The 23,481-nt window shown below is 52.3% G+C and overlaps 1 protein-coding gene across 1 annotated transcript; it reads right to left on the reverse strand.

Annotated features, from left to right (window-relative positions):
- Window positions 1-651: 651 nt before the first annotated feature.
- On the reverse strand, window positions 652-20,853 carry ATP8B2 (ATPase phospholipid transporting 8B2). Its single transcript, XM_069478674.1, has 27 exons — window positions 20,766-20,853; window positions 19,415-19,473; window positions 18,969-19,082; window positions 18,745-18,843; window positions 18,414-18,475; window positions 18,243-18,315; window positions 17,896-17,966; window positions 17,562-17,641; window positions 16,769-16,927; window positions 16,428-16,516; window positions 14,230-14,426; window positions 11,141-11,349; window positions 9,094-9,137; window positions 8,649-8,814; window positions 8,314-8,502; window positions 8,046-8,161; window positions 7,485-7,649; window positions 7,288-7,399; window positions 7,042-7,147; window positions 6,772-6,916; window positions 6,398-6,581; window positions 6,013-6,236; window positions 5,670-5,753; window positions 5,105-5,350; window positions 4,833-4,971; window positions 2,559-2,689; window positions 652-2,339 (listed from the first exon to the last, which is right to left on the reverse strand). Exons 1-27 carry the CDS (start codon window positions 20,851-20,853, stop codon window positions 2,061-2,063), a joined length of 3,630 nt encoding a protein of 1,209 aa, XP_069334775.1. The 3' UTR covers window positions 652-2,060.
- Between the last annotated feature and the right edge of the window lie 2,628 nt (window positions 20,854-23,481).

A 23,481-nucleotide genomic window follows, 5' to 3' on the forward strand; every position in this document is an offset into this window, starting at 1 on the left:
AGCCATCGGCTGAACACCAAGTCCCTATGATCTGCCTCTCAGGACCGACCACCCACTGCCCCGTCGCCCGCTAAAGCTCAGATCCCAGGACGCGCAAACAGAGGAGCTGCCATGCTCGCCAGTCAGAGTCGTTTCGTCCACCTTAGCCTGGAGCTGCCCACTCGATTACACTTAAGAGACAGTTGCCATCTGTCTTTACTTTCACTGCCAGTCTTGATTAAACATCAGAAAAGAGACAAATTACACACTTCTCAGAAATTGAAATTTTATAAAAAGCATTTTTCTCTTATATCCATAAAATGATATAATTTTTGCAAGTATAGAAATGTGTCATAAATTATACATAATGTTCCTTAATTACAGCTCAATGCAACTTGGTACTTTCCTCCCTCCCTAAAAAACGAGAGAGAACCAAAAAAATAATATATATATAACTGTATATATATATATATTTATATAATATAGACAAACCAAATATGAAAAAAAATCATTTCCTCTTTGGTATAAAAATCAGACTCTCACCTTGAGAGACACACAGACAGACATGATACTGGGTTTGTAAACTGTGTGGCCAAAGGGGATTTCCCTGTGAAGACTTCCCCTTCCCCTTCCCCCACCCCCGCCCCACCCCCACCTCACGGCAGCCCACCTCCAGCTCCTCTGGGGCTCCCGCATGGAACACGTAATATCCCCACACCCCACTCCCAGCTGCACACCGTTCCTGAAGTGCCCCCCACCCCCACTACCAAAGAAGAGGAAAGGATTCTTCCCAAGGCTGATCAGGTAGCAACTAACTAGAAAATGCCTAATTTGGGGAATAGCTTCACAGGTGTGGAGGGTAGAGAAAAGGGACAGGCTGTGCTGAGGCTCCCACGGAGTCCTGTCCAGAACACGCCAGGCACTGAGCAGGCGGTCTCCGGCCCAGCCTCGCCCTCCTCCTCCTCCTCCTCCTCCACCCAGTACCTGGACCGCACCACCTCCTGCCAGATGCTGGGCCTGGAGGGGTGGGGCCCTTGCTTACCAGGAGAAGGGGACAAAGAGGCCAGGTTCCCCTTGCAGCCCTGCCTCAGGGTCCTGGGGTACAGGTGCAAGAAAGCACCAGATGAGGAAGGAAAAGGGGAGTCAAAAGAGAATCAGTTAATGAACTTGGGGCTAAATTTAAAATGAAAACTATTTTTTTTCTTGGACCAAATTTCATACCCAGCTTTAGCTCACTGAGAATGATGGGGCCACTTTCCCAGGGTCCAGCCCAGTACCAGCAGGACTTACGGAATCCAGGAATTGATGTGGGTGTGTGTTGAGGGCAGAGGGTAGCACTTTACTCTCAAGGTGAGGAAGGAGACAGGACCAAACCCTCCTTCATACTCTCCCGACACCCTCTGGCTGACCAGTACCTCCCCCCGGCCAGCCCCTCTGTCCCACAAGGGCACTAGCCACTGTAGGGACACCCAAGAGAGGTGGCTCCTCCCACACCACTCTATATCCAGCTGGGCGGGGGCATCGCAGTGTGTGCCAGCCTCCTCTTCCCAGGAGAGTTAAGACACCAACCACAACATAAAAGTCACATAAAGGCCTCCTCCACTTGCCAAATAAAAGAGACAAAACCAAACGGGACACAACACAAACCAAGGAGAGACACACACAATGTGAGGGGCCCAGAGGCCCCAGCAGGTCTCTGGCTTCCCGGCATGATACATTCTTGTGTAATTCAGGAACAGGGGCGCTAGGCCCCTCTGGGGAGTAGGAGTAAAAAAATACGAGATTACAGTCCCCCTGTGGGCTCCCGGGCAGGGCAGGGGCAGACCCAATCTCTCACAGATTTTTCTTATTTTTGGTTCCACACCTGATCCCCCTCTGGGGCTGGTTCCTGATTCCCCAGCCCCTGCTCTGCCCTCGGCCCTGCTCCCTACACCTCCCCAGCTGGTGGCAGGGCCCTCAGCCACTCCTGGTGGGACCAGCAGGGCGGAAGGAGTGAGGACCAGCAGTTCCGAGACTGTTCCCCCTGCGAGCAGCGGCCCTGCGTGCTCTGGTCCCCAGCACGGGGCATCCGGTCCCAGCCTTCACCCCTTGAGGGGCTTGTCCGCCGCACCGCTGGGGCTGCTGGCGCTGTCGCTCTTCTTCCTGCGCAGGCTCTCGATCCAGCTGGAGCTGGAGCGGGTGGTGAAGCTGGACAGCGCCAGGGAGCTGAGCCGCATGTTCTTGCCAGACATAATGAGCTCCCCGAAACCCTCCTGGTGGGAGAAGGCGTAGCCGGAGCGCCGGGAACCCGTGCGGCCAACCCGCCGCATGCAGCGGTGCTGGGCTTTCTGCTTCTTCCTCACCAGCTGGGTGTAGCGGACCTGGAAGGGGGTTAGGCGTCCTCTGTCACCACCATGGGGAAGGGACCCAGAGCACCCGGGGACCAAGCCGGCTCGGGTCCCTCCTCAGCCACACAGAGGAGCCGATGACCCCCACACACTAAGCAGTCGCACAGCCCAGAACACAGCAGCACCAGTGGTCACCCAGGGCCCTTTCCCGCCTTTTCCTTCATCCCCCAAGCGGACAGCCCGGCTTCTTACCGTGTCGGAGAGATCTGGCTTCAGATGGAGCCTGAGGAACCGAAAGGCGACCACAGGCATGATGCAGACGACTGTGGTGAGCACGATGGTCAGCCACACCGTGGGCTGGGCCAGAGTGTTCTGGGCATTCCCTGGCGGTGGAGAGCAGGCGGTGGCCCCAGGAGTCACGAGGCAGACAGAGGCCAGCCCCTGACTTCCCCGGGCCTGCTTCTGGCAGCTCCACTTCCCCAGTCTCAAAATCTAAGTCATCTCTGGCTTCCCTTTTCTCCCTGCCCAGCCCCTAAACGTGCATCTCCAAATTTAGTTCCGAATTCTCCCCTGAAACTCCAGACCTGCTTCTTTAACAGCCTTACTTGACAACTCTGTTGACATCTAACAGTCATCTCAAATATCACATGGCCAAGAGCGAACTATTGTTTCCTCCACCCCAAATCTAGTCCATGTTGCTCTAAGAACCCCGCAGTCAATCTTGATCTCTCTCCTCCTCGGACCCCACGTGCAATCTGTTGGCTCCACTCTCAAATCGTCTCTGGAATCCTACCACCTTTCACTCTAGTCCACGCCCCATCATGCTCCCCTGGTTACTGCTATAGCCTCCAGCTGGTCTCCCCGTTTCTACCCTTGCCCCTACACTTCATTATCCACAATGCAGCAAGAGTGACCCTTTAAAAACATAAGTCAGGCCGGGTGCGGTGGCTCACGCCTGTAATCCTAGCACTCTGGGAGGCCGAGGTGGGCGGATCGTTTGAGCTCAGAAGTTCGAGACCAGCCTGAGCAAGAGCGAGACCCCATCTCTACTAAAAATAGAAAGAAATTATATGGACAGCTAAAAATATATATAGAAAAAAAATTAGCCGGGCATGGTGGCGCATGCCTGTAGTCCCAGCTACTCGGGAGGCTGAGACAGGAGGATCGCTTGAGCTCAGGAGTTTGAGGTTGCTGTGAGCTAGGCTAACGCCACGGCACTCACTCTAGCCTGGGCAACAGAGTGAGACTCTGTCTCAAAAAATAAAAAATAAAAAAAAAATAAAAACATAAGTCAGTTCAAAACCCTGCTCCAAAGCCTCCGATGACTCCCTATCGCATTTAAATTAAAATTCAAAGTTCTTACTCTCACCTATAAGGGCTTAAAGGGTCTGGACTGATTCTCATCCCTGCCCCCCATATGCACCCCTACCCCCCAACTTCCTCCACTCCTCCTCCCAAGCCCCGGCATAAGGCCTTCGTATTGCTGTTTCCGCTTCCCATTAGTTCCCAGACAGCCAGGTGGCTTGCTCCCTTTTCCCTTTATTCAGATCTCTCTGTCAACGTGTCCTTTCCTCAAGAGGTCTTTGCTGACCATGCTTGTCTCTCTCCACCCCACTTCACGTTTCTTATTGGACCTATTAGCTCCAGACATTACATCTATTTACTTGTATATTATCCGTCTCTCGTACATTAAGATCCAGGAGGGCAAGCACTTTGCCTGCTTGGTCAGTTGCTGCATCCCTGGCACCCAGAATAACGGGACATATAGCAAGTGCTGATGGGATGCCCACGAGATGAATGAATGGACAGATCTAAAGCGAATGCCAAGACTTGTAAATGCTCCTTTCACTTCATACCTCCCAACCAACCCCTCTTTGCGACCCACCACGGCCACCCGGGCACCAGTTCTGAACAGCCTCACACTTGGTCACTACAGTGGCTTCCTCGCTGGCCATCATTGCCAGCTTCATCTTTCTCAAGCAATCTTTTGATTGTCACCTCTTCCTCTAAAAGACTCCTGGCAAGTCAAATGCAATCCTGACAGCCTGGCATTCTGACGCCTCGAATATCCCACCTTCCCAGCCTCTCTCCCAAGAACCCTCAGTGGCGGTTCCTGCCCACCTGAGCTGGAGCACTCTCCAGTCCCTAGAAACACCTCCAGCTCTCCACCTTGGAACCTGACTCCCCAGTCCTGACTCCACTCATAGCAGCCTCCTCTCTGGAACTATCCCTGGCCACTCCAAAGGCAGGACTTTGCTGACTGCGAAGCCTGCCAGCCCTCAACCCCTTGGAGCCCTGGCCTCCCAGGACTGGCAGCGTCAGTCTTCACTTTTGTGGCTATGGAAGCTCTTTGGGGGCAGGGCTTGGGTCAGATACACCTTGATATCCCCACAGCACCTCACCAAACACAGGGCACTTAAGGAATGTTGAATCAATGCTTACGATGTGAAGACTGGCTGACCACCCTGTTAGTCCCAGAACAGTTTTGATTCCTCATTGATTCAACAGGAAGGCACAGGGGCTTACCCACAAACCGGAACTGGTTCGGAAACATGTCAAAGAGCCCGTTGCTGTGCATGGCAAAGAGGATGGCAAAGTAAACAGCTAGGCTGCCCCAGATGAAGAAGTGGTTGATGGCCGTCCAGTAGCCTGTGTCCAGCCCAATCTGCAAAAAGTAGGTGTAGTTACTAAAAACCCTGTTCCCTCTCCCAGAAACAGAACTGGGTGCCCAGGGCAGCCCCAGGGACAGGAGGCTCACTCCTTCCAGAGAAGAGAGAAATTCCTCGACTGCCTCATACCTGCACACTAACCACAATGACCAAGGACGTGGCCACGGTGACTGCAAAGGACTGGTAGTCAGCCAGCTGGGTGCCATCATCTCGGGTGGCCTCGGCAAACACCCCATAGGGGATGAAGAACATGAGCACAGAGGTGTAGATGCCCTGGGCGATGCAGATGAAGAACTCTCGCTTGTTGAAGAGAAGGTTCAGCTGGCCTGGCTCATACAGCTTAGGGTACTCCATGCTTCGCTGCTCGGGGACATCCTGTGAGGGGAGGGCCATGTGGCATAGGAGGCCTCAGAAATTGCCATTTTGACTCAGGATGGCCAAGGGCAGACTCTGCCCCTGCCTCCTCCTTTCCAAAGTCTTTGGCAGCTAGAAGCAACCTCAAGCCAGCTGCACCCAATCAGTCTCTGTTCAGCTGCAGCTGAGAGGGGGAAACAGCCACCCCTCCCCAGCTGAAAGAACTGCCTTCCCAGTGACCACAGGCCCTGGACACAAGTGTCACATCTACCATATCAGTGTGACTCCTTCAAGCAATGTCCTTCCCCCACATCCTGCTGAATCATCAAACTCCCCATACCTGATCAAAGACCCCCATAGCCAGGACTGGTAGGGAAGTGTACACGATGTTATACAGGGTGATGAAATACTGGTCATAGACAGTCTGGAAGAGAAAGGGGGCGAGAGAGGAGTATGCAACCTTTCTTCACAAATCAGGCACAAGAAGACAGCTGATGTCACACACAGGGAGCCCTACGAAATTTTCTCGAGCTCCCTCTCCACTCCTTCAACAGGCATTTTTAAATATATGTATCAGACAATAGGTAGGCTCTGGGGGACTGAGCAACGAGCAGGACAGATGCAACCTCTGCCCTTAAAGAGCTTACAGGTGTGCACCACAGTGGACTGGGAACGCTTACTACCTGGGCGGAGAAGCCGCAGAAGAAGCCAAACCAGAAGTGGACCATGGTGAAAGCAAAGTTCTTGTAGAAGAAATAGCAGAGGAACTTGCACATGCGCAGGTAGGACCAGCGCCCGTGGACCAGCAGGAGGCGCTGCAGGAACTTGAACTGGGAGAAGGAGTAATCGGAGGCCAGGACAGCCTGGATCCCTTCCTGCCCACTGATGCCCACGCCAATGTGAGCCGCTGCAGAGACAGAGATGACAAGAAGATGAAGATGGCCACACACTTTAGATCCTACCAAGTTACAGCCCCCCTCCCCTGTCATTCTTCCCTGGTCCAGAGACCTCAGTGGGCCCCTCCCTGCCCTCCTGCCCAGCCCACACACCGGCATAGTCCACACTCACTTTTGATCATGCTGACATCGTTGGCTCCATCCCCAATGGCAAGTGTCACAGCTTTCTTGTACTTCTTAACCAGTTCTACCACCTGTGCCTTCTGCAAGGGGGTCACCCGGCAGCAGATGACAGCTTTGCAGGCACAGGCCGTCTCCAGAAACTCCAGCTCCATGTCTGCCTCCAGGGCGTGGGCCTAGAACACAGAGACCTGAGAGAGCCACAGTCTTCCCAGGAGATAGCTGGGAGTCTCACCTCCTTCCCACCCCTGTAAGACCACAGCCCCCCATGACATCAGGGGAAATGAGAAGATACTGATATAAAAGCTGGAGGAGATAAGTGCTCTCTCAAAAGATACTGCCCAAGCTAAGGATGGTGATGCTTACCAGGCTGTGGCCATTGATGACCAGGGCGTACTCCCCAGCAACGGCTTCCATGACAGAAGTGAGTTTGGAAGAAGAAAGTTTCTCCTGGTAGGTGAAGCCGTTGCCTACAGTGCGAGATGAGTCCATCATCTTCTCTCGGGCTTTCCTGTGAAAGTGAAAATGAAATGGCCATGGTCTTCCAGGACAGCAGTGGGGAATAGGGATTCAAGCCTAAGCAGCATCCAGAAACCCTGCCTGAGGGCATCTGCCTGCCTTGGGCCTCCTGTTTACCTGAGCTCCTCCCGCACCTCCAGGACGGTATGGCCGGTGACTATGAACACCTCCGTCATGTCGTCTGTCAGCATCTTGCAGGAATAGCCAATGTTCACAGCCGTCTCTACCAAGAGAGAACGCAGGAGCTACGGATAGGCATCCAACAAGGTCAGCACACTCTCGTGCCTCATGTCCTCGGCTCCACACAGGGGTCCAACAGGGCTACTGTCCAGAAGCTATTTCTCCACCCTGCTGGGCTCTCACCTTGTTTGTCTCCCGTTAGCACCCAAATCTTGATGTTGGCCAGCGTCAGGAGGGCAATGGTCTCTGGAACCCCTTGCTGAAGCTTGTCCTCAATGGCTGTTGCACCCAGCAGCTGAAAATACCACAAGGGTCCCTGACACGAGAACCTTAGGCACGACCCCTCCTTGCCCTCCCTTGGCCCGTCCCACAGCCCATACCATCATGTTGCTCTCAACCTCCTCGTAGATGCTGGCCAGCCTGTCCTCCCGGCTGTCCTGGGCCAGGCTGGCCTGGAGGCGTCTCTCAGCCCACTCCTCGTAGTACTCTTCATCCAGATCCTTGTAGGCCAGGACCAGGGTCCTCAGCCCTTCCCCTGCATACTCCTGGAGGCACAGTCAGGAAAGTCACACCCGAGTAAGTCTAAGGAGCTAACATACAGCATAAAGGCTACAATGCTTAATGTTGTACTGTATGCCGGAAATTTGCTAAGAGAGTAGATTTCAGGTGCTCCTACTACACACACACACACACACACACACACACACACAAAGAGGTAACTATGTGATGGTTACACTAAAAACCCAGACTTCACCTCTATTCTACGCAATACATTCATGTAATAAAACTGCACTTGTATCCCTTAAATTTATTTAAAAAAAATCATGTCATATACCTTAAATTTAAACTTACACAGTAAAACAAAACAAGTCACACACCCCACCCTGCCCCCCTGCACTGAGAGCAGCCGAGCCCGGGCCGGCCCCTCTCCTCACACCCACATTAAGGTGGTCAGTGGTGGTGTTGAGCAGCTCTTGGGTGGAGTGGTGGAGTCTGTCGAGCAGGATGGTGTCAGCCCCTTTGCAGTAGAGTCGGATCTTCCCCTCTGGATTCCGCACTAGGAATGGAGCAAGGGGAGAAAGTGCTAGGAAAATTCAGGCAGGCGAAGATGCCAACCTACACACATCTACAAGAGTCACCCGGCACACCTCACCCATTCCAACCCTTACGCTGCCCCAAATCCCCCCAGCACCCCCGTCCTGGCCTCACCTATGACTGACATCCGCTTGCGGATGTTGTTGAAGTCCAGGATGGCCAGCAGCTGGTAGGTGATGGCTGTGCCCATCTCATGGACGGTGATTGTTTTGGGGGTACGAGAGCGGAATACGAAACCGAAGTTCCTGGCTGCGGTGACCAGGGCCCCCTCATCCGGGGACTGAGCTTTGTAGTACAGCTCTCCTGGGTGGGGAGGAAGGAAGAACACGCGTGGTATAAGCGGCCACCCTCTCAGCCATGTGCTCCCCCCAGGAAGCCCCAGCCCAGCTGCACTGCACGGCAGAGCAGAGTCAGGTCAGGGCAGAGAGCGAGCCAGCTCCTCGGCCCACCTTCATTCTTTTCTTCTGACATGACGGTATGACACAGGGAAAGGAGGCGGAAGAACTCATGCGTGTGCGGGTCCCCCATCTTGACAGCCTCCAAGAGGCTGGGGTCCCAAAATAAAAACTTCTTGTCAGCCAGAGGATTGAAGGAGAAGTCGACAGGTTCAGGCCTCTGGAACAGGGAAGAAGGCTCTTAGGAAAGGTTGGGTTGCCAGGCTGCCCCCCAGAGCAGAGGTTGTCCCTGCTCTCCCAACTCGCAGTAAGGAGAGCCCAAGATCCTGTCCACTGTGGACCTCAAGATTCCCACTTCTGTCACCAACTCTTTCTTAAAACACCCATTTCTCCAGGCAGTTTCTGTTTCCGGCCCACACAACACATCACTCCTGACTACCCCAAGCGTTACTGGTCAGGCATCCTGTTTCATTGGCACATAGAATTATGAAGATCTTACCTCTCCCAATTCAGCTTTGTGTCCCAGGACATCAAACACGTCGCCTACACACAGCCAGGACAGAATGAGAGACGATGTCAGAACTGTAGATCTCCAGAGCAAGGGGGAGAAGCCTCCAATACAGAACCCCCACAGGCACCTGAACCCTTAGCCCTAATCACTGAGCAGATGTCACACACGCTCACGCTGCCAAGGGACAGGAAGCAGCAGGCAACCAGGGTCCCAGAACTCCAGGATGCTGGCTGTGCTTACCACCCCTGTCCCTACTCCCCCAGCGGCTCTCCCCTTAGGGCAGCCCCAGTTCTTTGCATCCCCCACACAGGGCTCCCAAGCCCCCTTACACCCTTTAGGGCTATGCAATAAAGCCTCACGCACCGGCCGTAAGGTGCAGGTTAGTCCAGAAAGCAGTTGCAAGAGGAGCTCACGCTCTGCACAGAAGTCAGCCCCTACACACACTGCCCAGGCCATCCCAGCAGCTCAGCCACAGGCCACTGCAGCGTGGCCACACTGGGAAGACCACGGTCACATTCCAGAGACTCACAAGGGCCCTGAGCAGCAACACAGGGAGAGTCTAGCACTCCACCAGGGCGGCCAAGGTCCCACCCGGCCAATATGCCCAGAGGCCAGGATCTTGGGCTTCACTTCAAACAGCCAAGGAGCTCCCTGTTGCCTGGAGCCGAGACCAGGGGGAGGCATCAGGGGAGGACAAAAGAAGGACTCTCAGTATTTGTTTCCTGACACGGGATACAGAATGGACCTTTTTTTTTTTTTTTTTGGTGGGTAACCAGCTCACATTTAATTATGAAATTTTAAAATTATACAAGTATTTTGACATTCCCCCCATAGTCAGTCTCTCATAATGACAGGAAAACAACAACCAATCACAGGATTTAATGGGCTTAGTAAGTTTACCCCTTCAGTTTCTATTTGCAGCACCCAACATTCCTTTGAAATACCAGACAGACCCGGCAGTGGCCAACAGAAAGTTTCTGCTCCCCCAGAGATGAGAAGTTCAGGTTCTCTGAGTATTGCGTGGCAGTGGCACTTGCCAGAATTGGTCCTCCCCATAACGAGGGGTGGGGAGAGGGACTTTAACTGTACTAGTGAAAAAAGCTTTTTCCCCTTCAAGGGAAGAAAAAAAATCACTCCAAAACCTGGCAGATCTGGCTGTGAGGTCTTTCCTCCTGTCCCATCTCTTCGTCTCTTCAGGACCTTTTTTTTTTTTTTCTTTGCAGTGGAGCAAGAGAGACCAAAACCTAACCCGAGTTATAAGAAACAAGACAGTGATGGCTATAAAAGGAGCGACCAGAGCAACTGACATACTCCTTTACCTCCCACATCCAATGCACGTGCTTCACAGAAAAACAACAAAAATAACAAATCACAAAACCCAACAGCTAGAAATACAACATCCGTTCATCCAAGAGTGGCAGAAGGCAGGAAAGGCGGGAGCGTAACTGGCACAGGGAGAAAACACGGTATTCAAATCAGGCCAGGCACAGGGGACAGCAAGTGCTAGAAAACAGCTGCAGGGGCCGGCGCCGTGGCTCACGCCTGTAATCCTAGCACTCTGGGAGGCCGAGGCGGGCGGATTGCTCAAAGTCAGGAGTTCGAGACCAGCCTGAGCAAGAGCGAGACCCCATCTCTACTAAAAAAAAAAATAGAAAGAAATTATCTGGCCAACTAAAAATATGTATAGAAAAAATTAGCCGGGCATGGTGGCACAGGCCTGTAGTCCCAGCTACTCGGGAGGCTGAGGCAGGAGGATCGCTTGAGCCCAGGAGTTTGAGGTTGCTGTGAGCTAGGCTGACGCCACAGCACTCTAGCCCTGGCAACAGAGTGAGACTGTCTCAAAAAAAAAATAAAAATAAAAAAAGAAAGGAAAACAGCTGCAGGAAACTGTGGTCCTCAAAATGGACCTTTTTAAGGCCCCTCAGACCCAAGTAAGAAGGAAGAAAAACCCAGCGTCCAGATGACTGTGGGAGCCTGAATTCCACTGTCCTCCCAGGCGAGACGCAAGCCCCCAGGCCCAGGTGGCACCACGTACCGTAGCTGTGGCCATTGATGGAGCACTTGTTGAAGACCATGATGTTCTGGGTGAGGGTGCCCGTCTTGTCGGAGAAGATGTACTCCACCTGGCCCAGCTCCTCGTTCAGGGTGGTGGTCCGGGCCTCGGCAGGCGTCCGCTTCTTCATGCAGAACATCTTCTTGTCCCAGTTGATGAAATAGCTGTGGCCCAGACGAATGACCTCCACACTGCACAGGGGACAGGAGGTGAGGCTGGGGTCGGGAAGGGGAGGAGGCACCCCACCCCCACGGGCCTTCACTGCAGGCCCTCGCCTGGGGAGAGACGGAGGGAGAAGACACCTGGGCGCGGGAACCTGGGCAGGGAAGGGCAAGGAGAGCCTGGAGGTGGAGCCGGCGGATACGGCCGACAGAGGAACTCCCGCCCCACCCTTTGACGCTCTCCAGACAAAAAGGTGCAAAGGGCCTGGGCAGGCAGGTCAGACGGCACGGGCAGAGGAGGAAAGGGACTGCTACGACGAGGCACTCAACCACTTCTTACCTCAGGACTAATAATACAGAAACCATGCAGAGAAAAACAAGAGAAAGTGCGAGAGGATAGGGAGAGAGAAAAAAAAAGAGAGAAATAATGAGGGTGCTGTGCCTGCCACAACACAGATGCCACCTCAAAGAGGGGCCACGCTCGGGAAGGAAAACGGAGAGGGCTTAAAGCCCACTCCTCCCTGCCCTGGCACACGTGGAGCACGCTCCTTCCACCCTGGTGGCCCCACAACCCTGACTCTGCCGCTTTCAGAAAGAACACAAGGCAAAGCTGGGGTGCTGACTCCGGAAGGGAGAGGGGCCTCGAGAATCTGGGCAATGGCACCAGTGTACAGCAAGCAGCACAGGGCTCTCAACATCCCCAGGTCTGCACACGTCCTCTTCCTGCTAATTGTCACTTGGGATGTAGGCTGTTCATGTTTCCAGGAAGGGCCCTGAGTTTAGGTCCAGTACCGCTGAGCAAAGAACCATACCTGGAACCCCGCTTCTGACCTAGCTGAGGCTTCTGTGAGGACCTCATTCCCAAGCAAAAAAATGAGAGAGCTGGAAACATCTTCATAGCCTTTTCTACATGCAGCTCGTCACCCCCATGCCCAAAAACATACACACTTTAACCTGATAAGACTCAGAAAACTGTCTTAGGCTGCTACCGGGGGGCTTTCAGTGAACTTAGATACAAAACATGAACAGCAAAGCCCAAAGATGGGAAAACAAAAAAGAAAACATTTTTCAATAGTAATGCAGAACTGGAGTTTCAATGATAATGATGAACATGCTACCACCCGATATTTGTACAGTAATTTAATTTTTACAATGTATTTTCTAATCCAGCATTTTTATTTTTTTCTAGGGACAGGGTCTTGCTCTATCTACCAGGCTGGAGCGAAGTACAGCGGTATGATCGTAGCTCACTGCAACCTCGAACTCCTGAGCTCAGGCCACAATTTTGCTTCAGCCTCCCCATAACTGGAACTACAGCTGCGCCACCATGCCCAGCTAATTTTTTAATTTTTTGTAGAGACAGGGTGTCCTTATGTTGCTCAGGCTGGTCTCGTACTCCTGGCCTCAAGTGATCCTCCTGCCTCAGCCTCCCAAAGTGCTGGAATTATACATGTGAGCCACCACACCCGGCCCTAATCCAGTATCTTTTATCAAGACATCCCTACAGACAAGGTGAAACAGGTATTATTGTTCCTATTTCACAGGAGAAAACTGAAATGGTGTGAGGCCCTGAATAACTGTGGATTTGCCTGAGGTCACATGGCCAGTGCGAGGGCAGGACTAAACCAAGGACCTTCCAGCTTTTCTCTTCATGCTCTAGAAAAGCCCAGACCGGACTCCTCAGCACAGAAACACTTTGCCTTGTACTCATTATCATCAGCACTAGGATTTGGGGGCCGATGGGGAGAGTTAAGAACTATTTGAGGAATAGTCTGAAAAAAAATCTGTGCAAAAAAAGATGGAAGATAGGAAGAGTTCTGAGCACCTCTATAAAACATTTCCTTAAAAACATCACAGATCCCCTTATCTCCAGTGCAAGGCACTAAGTAAGAAAGTTTCTTTCTCCCAGCCATTCTTCCTTCCTCCTCTTCCTCCCTCCTCCCCTTCATTCTTCATGGCCCAATCCCTACTAACATTCTCTTTACCTCAAACATCCTAGATGTCTCCTTGATCCTATTCATGCTGCACACACTTCCTAAAGCATTCTTCAGATTTTTTTAGAATGCATTCTTTCAACTTTTTTCAAAAACCTCTAATGGCTTACTCAGTACACAGTACACAGGCAAAGACTGGAAAGCCTCCACAGTCAGGAGCAAGCTGATGTTTCTAGCTCTTCCTCCCACGGCTCCTCACTCATGGCCCATTCTCAGGTTCCTACCTCCATGCCTTTGCTTCCAGCCCTCTTCTCCTGTTCTTTGTGGCTCCACCTTCGCCTATCCCTGTCACCACCAAAAACCCAGAGCAAATGCCACCTCTTCAGAGACGTCCCCCCTGATTAACTGCACCGGGAGCAATGGTCTTCCAGCCTTCCTGGCGCTTTCTGCCTCCCAGTGATATCTCAGTCTGACATGTTCAGGTCTCCCCTCCCCCCCCAACCGCTGCTTCTGAAGGCAGAGGCCATCTCACACAACTCTGTGTCCCCTTGCTTCACACAGAAGACTCTAGGTAGAATGACTTCTACAGCACTTGTTTCTATTTAGTTTTATAATGTGTTTACATTTTTCTTCTTTTATTAGACTGAAGCCCCTAGAGGCAAGGAGAGCCATTTCTAATTCATCTTTGTGTGTGCCATGGCACCTAGCAGACTTCTCTGCATAGGGTAGGCAAGCAATGAATGTGTGCTGAATAAATCAATATGGCTTTTGCTCTAATAAAGTCCCAAGTTCCAGGAAACTGTGGTAAAAAGTTTGCTCTGCACACAAAGATAAACAGATAACATAAAATGCTCACAGTACAGGAAGAAGAGGACTTCAGGTTCCTTCTCAAAGATTTTATGATCATAGATAAGAGAAGTTTTCCAAGGGACCACCTGGGCTCCCTGGAAAGACCCTGGGGAAAGAAAGCACGTACCTGACATAGAGCGAAATGGGCACAACGGTGTTGAGGATGATGATGTAGGACCAGAAGGAGAGGAAGCCAGAGAAAAAGGCACTGTCCACCGCCTCGTCCCAGGGCAGGTAGACCTGGAAGCGCGTCCCAACCTCATGTTCCCAGATGGCATTGCCAATGGCCAGGATCACCCCCATGCAGACCAGGAATCCAAAAATCTGGGGAGGAATGAGAAGCAGAGGCTAGGCTGACACTGAGAAAGCCCTCAAGTCACCACTCGTACCCTGAGCCCACAAAAGCTCAGGCATCTTTAAACTGGCAGCATGCTCTATTGGAAAGAGGTCAGAACTGTGACAGGTTCTGGTCTGTCACGGATCATCATGTGGACTTTTCTCTGAACATTATCCCATCTGTGTGATGGGGAAGCTGAAGTAGTTGATTAGCTCCCAATCTGGCAGCCTAGAACCTTCAGGCGTCCTCAAAGGTGGTAAGAGTGGAGGTGAGCTACTTTTAAAATACCAAAACACTTGTAGTAAATTAATCATTTTGCTTACCTGGGCTAAGCCTCCAAAAGCCAACAAAAATGCAACGTTATTGGCTGGGTGCAGTGGCTCATGCCTGTAATCCTAGCACTCTGGGAGGTCAAGGTGGGAGGATTGCTCAAGGTCAGGAGTTCAAGACCAGCCTGAGCAAGAACAAGACCCTGTCTCTACTAAAAATAGAAAGAAATGATCTGGACAGCTAAGAATATATATAGAAAAAATTAGCCGGGCATGGTGGCGCATGCCTGTAGTCCCAGCAACTCGGGAGGCTGAGGCAGTAGGATTGCTTGAGCCCAGGAGTTTGAGGTTTCTGTGAGCTAGTCTGACACCATGACACTCTGGCCTGGCGACAGAGTGAGACTCTGTCTCAAAAAAAAAAAAAAAAATGCAAAGTTATTGTTATGTTTATCATCTCCTACAGACTGCCCTTTTTTTAAACCAGGGAAACGAACTGTATTTTCATAAATGTAGACAGATTTCTTTTTTTTTTTTTTGAGACAGAGTGTCGCTTTGTTGCCCTGGCTAGAGTGAGTGCCGTGGCGTCAGCCTAGCTCACAGCAACCTCAAACTCCTGGGCTCAAGTGATCCTCCTGCCTCAGCCTCCCGAGTAGCCGGGACTACAGGCATGCACCACCATGCCCGGCTAATTTTTTCTATATATATTTTAGTTGGCCAGAAAATTTCTTTCTGTTTTTAGTAGAGACGGGGTCTCGCTCTTGCTCAGGCTGGTCTCGAACTCCTGACCTCGAGCGATCCACCCGCCTCGGCCTCCCAGAGTGCTAGGATTACAGGCATGAGCCACTGCGCCCGGCCCAGATTTCTTGATTAATCAAAAATTTTATAAAGCTTGAAGTCTTCGAAGAAGGATCATGAGAAAGTTTTGGTGATTAAAAAGAAAAAATTGAGGCCAATCTCTGGCTTCCGACATCTATATCCAACGTTGCCTCTATTGCTGACGTTTTGAAACAAAACAGGCACCATCCCGGTGCCCAACGACCACCAGGGGGCGAAATAAGCCTTTGCGTGATAGACTTAACCACGCTTTCCCCAGGCTGGGTATCTACAATCCCTTTAAAGCTGGGTGGAAACCGTCTCACCAGAGGCTGGCCCCAGCCTTTGCAGGCTGGCATGTGGGTGGGGGGCAGGCAGCAGGCAGTGGGGGTACCAGAAGAGGAGGAATGCCCAACCAGGAGCTCAGATTTCTAGCTAAACAAGAGAAGGATTCAGGAACTGCCAAAAACTAAAACAGAAACTTTTCCTTTGGGATCCTTCATTCTTAGAAGTTGGGGGGAAAGACCCTGCTAACCATCTTCCAAATGGAAATTTTTCTTCAATTCCTTCTCCATCCCCATGAAGGCCTCCTTGTCCTTGGCAAAAGCAAACAGAAGGTCACATGTTGCACTAAGTCATCATCGTAACTGGAATTCAGAGAAGGGATGATTTGTTTTAGCTTTCTTTAAGTGTTGATTCATGCACGTTCCTAAAGTTTTTTTTAAATAACATCTTCCAAGTCTAAAAGGAGCCTGAAATAAACACTACCTTTGCGTAGCTGACCTGCCAGTGGCTTTAAAGCCAAACCTGAAGACTACTGGCCAAGGAAGAGAGATGAAAGCAAAAGGAACCGCCCAGGGAGAATCAAAAGGGGAGAGGCAGGGAACCAGATGTGAGAAGTCTTACCCAGAGCACCAGTGTATTCATTAGGCGATCGATGCTCGTTCTTTTGAACTTTGTCCTGCCGCTGTTCTGCATCAGCTTAGTGTCGGGACCTAGAAAAGAATGGGAAGGGCTAGGAAAACCAAATAACAAATCCGCCTCTAGACTTCTCCCCTGATCCCCAGACTGCAGGACATCAGGGTGGAACAGAGACACTGGCTGGACAAGAGGCTTATATTCAGGGCTGGAGGTTTTTTTTCCCTTATGTATTCTCCAGCCAACCCAGACTCAAGCCACACTTCTGAGAGAGGGCTGGCTGAGTCACTAACTCTTACCCTCCTTGCTTCGGATGCTAGGAGGCTCACCTGCAAAGATGACCAGCCCGAAGCACCACTCGGTGTTTCGCAGCACACAGCCCCGCAGCAGCATGTTCTGGTTGCTCAGGGGAAACTTGTTTTCCTTCCAGTAGAGGGTTCCACTGAATTTGTCCAGCTTGTTGTTGGGAGGTTCACAGATCACTTCACCTGAATGGGAGACAAGAGTCCCACTGCTCAAGGTCCAGCCTGCGGCCTGACCACAAGACAATGAAACAGAGAAAAAGTAGCCGAGGGAGAGGACGTAAGGACACGGGCCCATACACACTGCTGGTGGGAGCAGGAATTGCTGCAACTTTTCAGGAAAAGAATGAGGCAGCGTGAACTAATATGTTTGTATAAACATGTGTAAAAGTGTGGATGAATACACACCGATCTGTCAGTTAATGGGGCTACCTAAGTAGGGTAGAAGTGGCAGGAAGGAGGAGCTATTAACTTTTTCTTAAATACTCTGTATACAGTTTGCCTTATTATAAGGGAGCACGTATCATTATTCTGAGTTAATAATCAAAAAGAGTAAGCTGAATTTCTCTCGACAAGCACAGCAAGCAGGGAGCTATCAGCCACAAATCTCCCTTGAAATAATCATCAACTCAAAACCACACAGTAGCCACGTGCCATCCCCAACACTCCCCTCCCCCAAACCCCAAAAAGTCCACAGAGTTAGAAAATCATAGCAACAAGAAGCCAAAAGGAAAAGATACAATTTAAACCCCAAAACCTAACCCAGCTCCTCCAGCTAAGACCTCCTTTACCTGAAGATTGCTTCTCCAAGATTACTCACCATCAAACTTGGCAAGCTTACTGATGTCTCCCAATTCCGAGGTGACAGGAATCGCCTGACGTACTTTCATGTTGGTCTCTCTGGAAGGACAGTATCCCTGAGTCCTGGCTCCCTCCCCTGCCTCTAGATTCTACCTGGGGGAACCTAACCACGGGACATAACTGCTTAGCCCAGCAAATACTGGGTGGGTAATACTGCTACACATCCTAAGCCTTTCCTACCCCTAAATTTCCCAAATTTAGACAGAGCCCAGACCTGGGAACCTCTTTCAAAGACAATCTTTTTACCCACAAGGAGACAGAAGGAGAGGGCTGACACTGAGCATGCCACTTACCCATCGAGTTCTGCTGTCTCTATGTAACACAGCCCATGGGGCTCGCTGCTGGAGAGGAGGAGGAGATCCGCCTAGAGAGAAAACCTAATGAGAAGTCCAAATACCCAAACCTCCACCCTCAATGCACTCTTTGATGATCTCTCCTTCTGCTAAGCATTCTTAGTTTGCTTAGTTCTAAGCATATGAATGGCCAGTCCCAGGCATGTTAACACGACACAGAAGCCCCCCACTCAAGAAAGTTTCCTTCCACGGGTGTTTAAGAGGAAACAGTAAATCAGGAAAGACTCGTCCCTTTCTGCCAAAGAGGAGGAAGAGCCCTACAGGCTCACAGGGGCACTGTCCCTTACCGCCACAAACTGGTTATTTTCTAGCTTGATAATATCACCAACACAGACATTCATCCACTGCTCTTGCTGGAGGCTGAGGCAATGAGAAGACAGTGAAGAGGCTGTCAGTAGCTAGAGAGGTTCCCAGAGGACCCCCTTCCTCCTGAGCCCTTGTCTCCAACAGGCACTCACATTCCATTGATCAGCACCTGAGACTGACGGTTATTCACCTGGTTATCACTCTTGTGGCGGAACTGAAAAGAAGAAAACTGAGGAAGGTAAGACACCTTCTCCCGCTTCAAGGGAATTACATGATCAGTGGAACTCAGCATGCTAGGTTAACACCTTGTATACCCCTATTCACAGACCAACTCTCCCCCTAACTCTTCCTCCCCACCCTCAGCAAAGACAACACGGACCAGGTAAGGGATGTCAAAGTCACCAAGAAATTATGCTAAGTTGAGGTGTCTTTGAGTTGGGGGTGGCGCAAGTGGGAAAAAGTAGAAGAATGAAAACAACTCACATAGTCATCGGTGGCATCTTTAACAGCTGTGATGGTAAGGACAAGAACCAAAGGCACAATGGTGGTGAACCAGGACAGGGAAGAGATCTGTGGGATCAACTGAAAAGAGGAAAGAGAAGCATGCCTCTGAGGCCCCACAGGATGCCTTCTTTTCCCCAGACCTTCTCCTTCCTTGGCTTTCTTCAGCTTTGTGGGTTGCAAAGGGTCTACTACAGGTCACTCACCTGCAGAATGAGAAGGAACAGGAAGTAGGTATTGGCAACTTCCTGGAACTGCTCAAAGAGGTTGACAGGCAGGAAGGTGAGAATATTGTACTTGGAGGTCTTGATGCAGTTACTCTGTGGCAGTGGGAGAGAAGATAATGAGGCAGCCTCCAACCCCAGCCCAGAGCCAGACTGAGGCTGCCTCCTCCATCTTTACATTTCCCCAAACCTTTGCCCTAAAAACCTGCAAACACCGGGTGTAGGAGGGTGAAAGGAGGAGAGATGGGAGTTTCACGGGTTCACCGACAGGTGAAGGCATGAAAAATTCAGCACAGTAGCAAATGGAGAATGGCCGGGGAAGCTGTCGTCCCCTCCCCCCAGCACTCTTTCCCGTCAGCTCTCATTCCCAACCTAGGATGTCCCTGCACCTTTCCCCCCTCCAACTCAGTATGCTCCAACTCACTTACCGCATACTGGAATTTCTCATTGTATTCCCGGTCATTAGCCCGCGCCCTCCTTTCTTCTTCTGCAACAGAATGATGTTGAAGTCAGGAGGAGCAAACTGAGGCCTGCATCAACACTCTGTGGGGGGTCCCTGGTTCTTTCCACAGAACATAGTTTTATGGAGTTAGCTCCACATCTGAGGTGTCATTAAATTCTTCCCTCTAGTCTGCCTCTCACCACCAGCCCCACCACATGGATCCGCAGGTCACATTCACAGAACAGGATGTGCTCTCTTTTCCTCACCACCAACCTTCAAGGTCTTCCACTGGGAGCACTCAGTTTCTCTCCCTCACCCCTCTGGAGGAATCTTAGCCATTAATGGTCTTGGGGATCCACAGACTCTTTTGCTGCTATGAATTCATCCATTGTCATAATTAAGGAGTAGCGCTGAAGACAAAGCTTCCCTCCCGCTGAGGACCACTGCAGATCTAGCCATGGTACTGCTCTCCCCCAATCCAGGGGGTAGGGGAGGTGACAAGGAGGGTCACCGTGGCCTGGAGCTGCTCTGCGGCAGCATCCAAGCCCCACGTGCAGTCCCCCCTACAGGAGCCTCTGCTTGTCACATGTCACCAGCAGCGGCTTCTGACTGGCCCACAATGACATCACCTTATTTCAAAGCTCATCTTCAAGTAGAAGTGGGGGGGGGGGTCAGGGATATGGGTCACACAGACTGAGACAGAGAGGGAGGAAGGAGGAATGAAATGTAATTGAAACAGTTGCTCTCTAACTGTAACCTTTCTTGTACCATCTGCACACATTTCCCTTAAATGGCTCACTCATTTGTCACTCAGTTAGTGACACCTATCTAGCTACACCTATCCTGAACCTCCACTGGTCTGGGACTGCAGGCACCAAGTTCAAGTCCCAAAACAAGGGGCGGTGCTATGAAGCTCATCTCCCGGGGGTCACTGTGACCTCAGGCTCTAAAAGGGGGTAACTTACTCAGACAGTAAACATAATGCCTTAAACCTGTCCAAAGATCGCACAACAGACCCCTCAACACCACCCCCAAGACCCCTGCAGAGCACACTGCAGTAACAAAACCCCAGGCCATAGTGTCCTCTGCCTCTGAGCCACTTTACTCCAGAAACTTCCCTAGAGAGGCCCCCTTGGGACTTCCCTAGAGAGTCCGCTGCGCAATCACCAAAGACCATGCAGAGAAAGAAGGCAGGGACTGGATCCTTCGGAGCCAGGATCTCTGGGTCTGGAAGAAGGATCAGGGAAGGTTGGGGGTGGCTGAGAATAAGTGAATGTGGGGATTGGAGGGGGGAAATAACCGACGCAGGAGAGCTGCCAGGCGCTGCCTCCCGTTACCTGTCCCCCAAGAGGGCTTCTTTCGGCTCCAAGAGGGAGGCGCCCCAGCCCGGGCCCACTTCTCGGGCATCTCCTTGGGGACCGTCATGATCCCGGTTTGAGCGGGGGAGAGCAGACTGTCTGTCCTTGGCCTCAGCGGCGCCGACGGGGCGGACCCCCAGGGAGGTGAAGCTGTGGCCACTCAGAGGGGAGCCCCGGCCAACGGGCGCGCGCCCCATCCGCAGCCCAGGCCATCCTCTCGGCCGCCTGCGCCCGGGGACGCCCCGAGCTCAGCTGCTGCGCCGCAGCCACCGCCGCCCCCAATGCCCCCAGCGGACGCCAGCGTGCGCTGAGTGGCCCGGGACGCGGTGAGCACGCCCGGGGCTCCGCCCCCGCCCGCTCCCCAACTGCAGGGGCAGCGCCTGCCAGCGCGCCGCGTAGGCGAAAGCCAGCGCGCAAGCCCCGCCCCCACCCACCCACCCGGGCCGGGCCAATGCGGGTGAGCGGACTGCCGGCGTTGTCGCGGGCAACCGCTTTCATCCCCCCACCCCGCCCGCGGGAAAACGAGGAGAGCGTGGTGGATGGAAAAATGAGGGGAGAAAGGAGGTGAGAGGACGAGGGGAGTTGAGAACACAGCTCCCTAGGCCGGAGAGCAGGAGCTGCAGGTGCCCCAAGATACGAGTGCAGATGTTTCGGGTGGGAGCTGGTGCTCAGCCTCCTCACAGCAGAGAACCCAGCTCTGGGATCAAGCGGAAGAATTCGGTTTCCTAGGCTACCCCCAAGAGGGGTAGGGGTTTTAATCTACCCGTCCTCAGACCCATACCAGTTGTCCCTTTTCCCTTTGCTTCCCGAGCCATAACAACACAAACTCTTGATGGTCCCAGGGATCCCCTCTTCTTGCCTATCTTACCTGGGGGGCGCTTTTTTGCACACAGTGCCATCTCACCCAGCAAGGTCCCAGCAATCCCATGGGAGTCCCTGCAGGAAGGTGACAGATGAGTGAGGTCAGGCAGCTGAGGGTAACCCTTCATTCCCCTCATGAGACGCCTTCTGAATGTTCTATTCTCCAGCTCTGACCCTGCCCCTCCCCCAGCCTTCTCCCACCAGCTCCACCAACACTCTCTTCTCTTACTGCCCTGATGGGTCCCTGAGAAAGAAGAGGGGACTGCACGCCGCCTCCCATCATGCATCCGCCTTGGATAACATGGGGAGACTGACAGTTTACAGGAGCCAAGGCCTGCAGGGAAAGGGAGAAGGGAGAACAGGCCAGATATTGAAGAGGGACACAGCTCTCAAGGCATCCATCCCAGGGACAATGGATGGTCCCATGTGCCTTCCTGGTGGCAATGACTGGTGCCTGTGCTTACTAGAAAGCAGAATTTCCCCCAAAGGGTGGGGTGGAGGGACTATAAGTCAGGAAACACCTGGCAGGGCATCAGGAAATAGAGTGGGCAGGCTCCACACTTCTCGAAATGCTTATAATTCCCCCATCCCCCTCAATACTGGGGCTTCCATTATCACCTCCTCCAGGGGAGCTCACATTAAAGGCATGGCCCTCACTTCCTGCACAGACAGTCCCCAAACCACTTCCTCTCAGTCTGGGCCAGCGCCCTTCTGGGCCAGCAGAGGGGTCTTTCCACCCCTGGCAGGGAGTTTGTCTCTCACTCTCTCCCACCACAAGCCTCGTCTGATCAGTATGGCACTGGGTGCAGGCTCAGGGAGCATCAGTCAGACAGGCCTCTGCTTCCTTCCACATGTCTTTTCTTTCTCCTAGATAGGTATGAGGCCTGGCCTATAGGACAGGGTCACAGAGCTTCATGCCTATTCCTCAGCCTGGCCCAAAGGAAGCTGACAGCCTGTCACCTCCTCCTTCTCTGTCTGGGTGGAGGGCCTTCCACCTCTTCCTCGTCCTTGGTTCCCCTGCCTCCAGCCTACTGGGCACACCCCACCAGGCTGTCAGCCCCAGATACTAATTGCCTGTCTGCCCAACCTCTATAATTACAGACTCTGGCCACAGCTCAGTCACCCACACCAGTTCTCCCTTCACTAGCTCAGACTCCCTCCCTGACCCCAATCCTGAAAGCCAGAAGTCCTTTTCATCCCTGACCTTCCCCACTACAGCAGGCAAGGGTGCCTGGCTCAGGAAGAAAAACCTCATCCACATTTTAGAGATGCCAAGCCCTCCTCCAGGGCCCCCAGCCAGGGTCTCCACCCAGTCTAGAGTATGACTCATGGGAGGGTGGGTGTGGAGGGAGAGGTTAAAGGAAAGGATGCAAGGGTGGGCATCGCAGGTTCCAAAGCCAGCCCCACCCTTGGAGAGGGAGGCAATCAAGAAACGCTGTCAGCCAGAGGACTTGGATTTGAGTCCTATGAAAGAGTTAACGAAGGAGCTGCATGCCATCGAGAGTGAGGAATCTGGACACCGACCAGGAAAGTTGTTTTACCTCTAAGACCCTGGGGAGACTGAAAGCAGGCTTGGCCCAGGGCTCGTCCCCTGTGGGGGGCATAAAAGGGAAGGGAGGCCTGGGAACAGGGACCCCCTCTCACTTGTCCTTCCCAGTCTCACACAGCCTTGGTTTTCTGAACAGGTCAGGCCCATCAGCCACGTCGCCCTGCCCCGTCACCCTGCCCCAGCCCCCTCTGCGGCCACATTTGGGATAAAAATAGCCAGCCCTGGGAAGGAGGCAATGCTCCATGAAGGAAAACAGCTCTTTCTGTAGGTCTGGTCCCTACTCCC

Source organism: Eulemur rufifrons, chromosome 8 (genome assembly GCF_041146395.1).
Source record: "Eulemur rufifrons isolate Redbay chromosome 8, OSU_ERuf_1, whole genome shotgun sequence".
NCBI lineage: Eukaryota > Metazoa > Chordata > Mammalia > Primates > Lemuridae > Eulemur > Eulemur rufifrons.

Excerpts from the sequence above, each read along its gene's own strand:
- ATP8B2 (XM_069478674.1), bottom strand. The coding sequence starts at position 20,853 with ATGACGGTCCCCAAGGAGATGCCCGAGAAGTGGGCCCGGGCTGGGGCG. Across the intron at positions 18,476-18,744 it reads AAGATGCCACCGATGACTAT|TTCCGCCACAAGAGTGATAA; the intron begins GTGAGTTGTTTT and ends TCTTCTTTTCAG. Across the intron at positions 4,972-5,104 it reads TCATTGTGGTTAGTGTGCAG|ATTGGGCTGGACACAGGCTA; the intron begins GTATGAGGCAGT and ends TACTTTTTGCAG.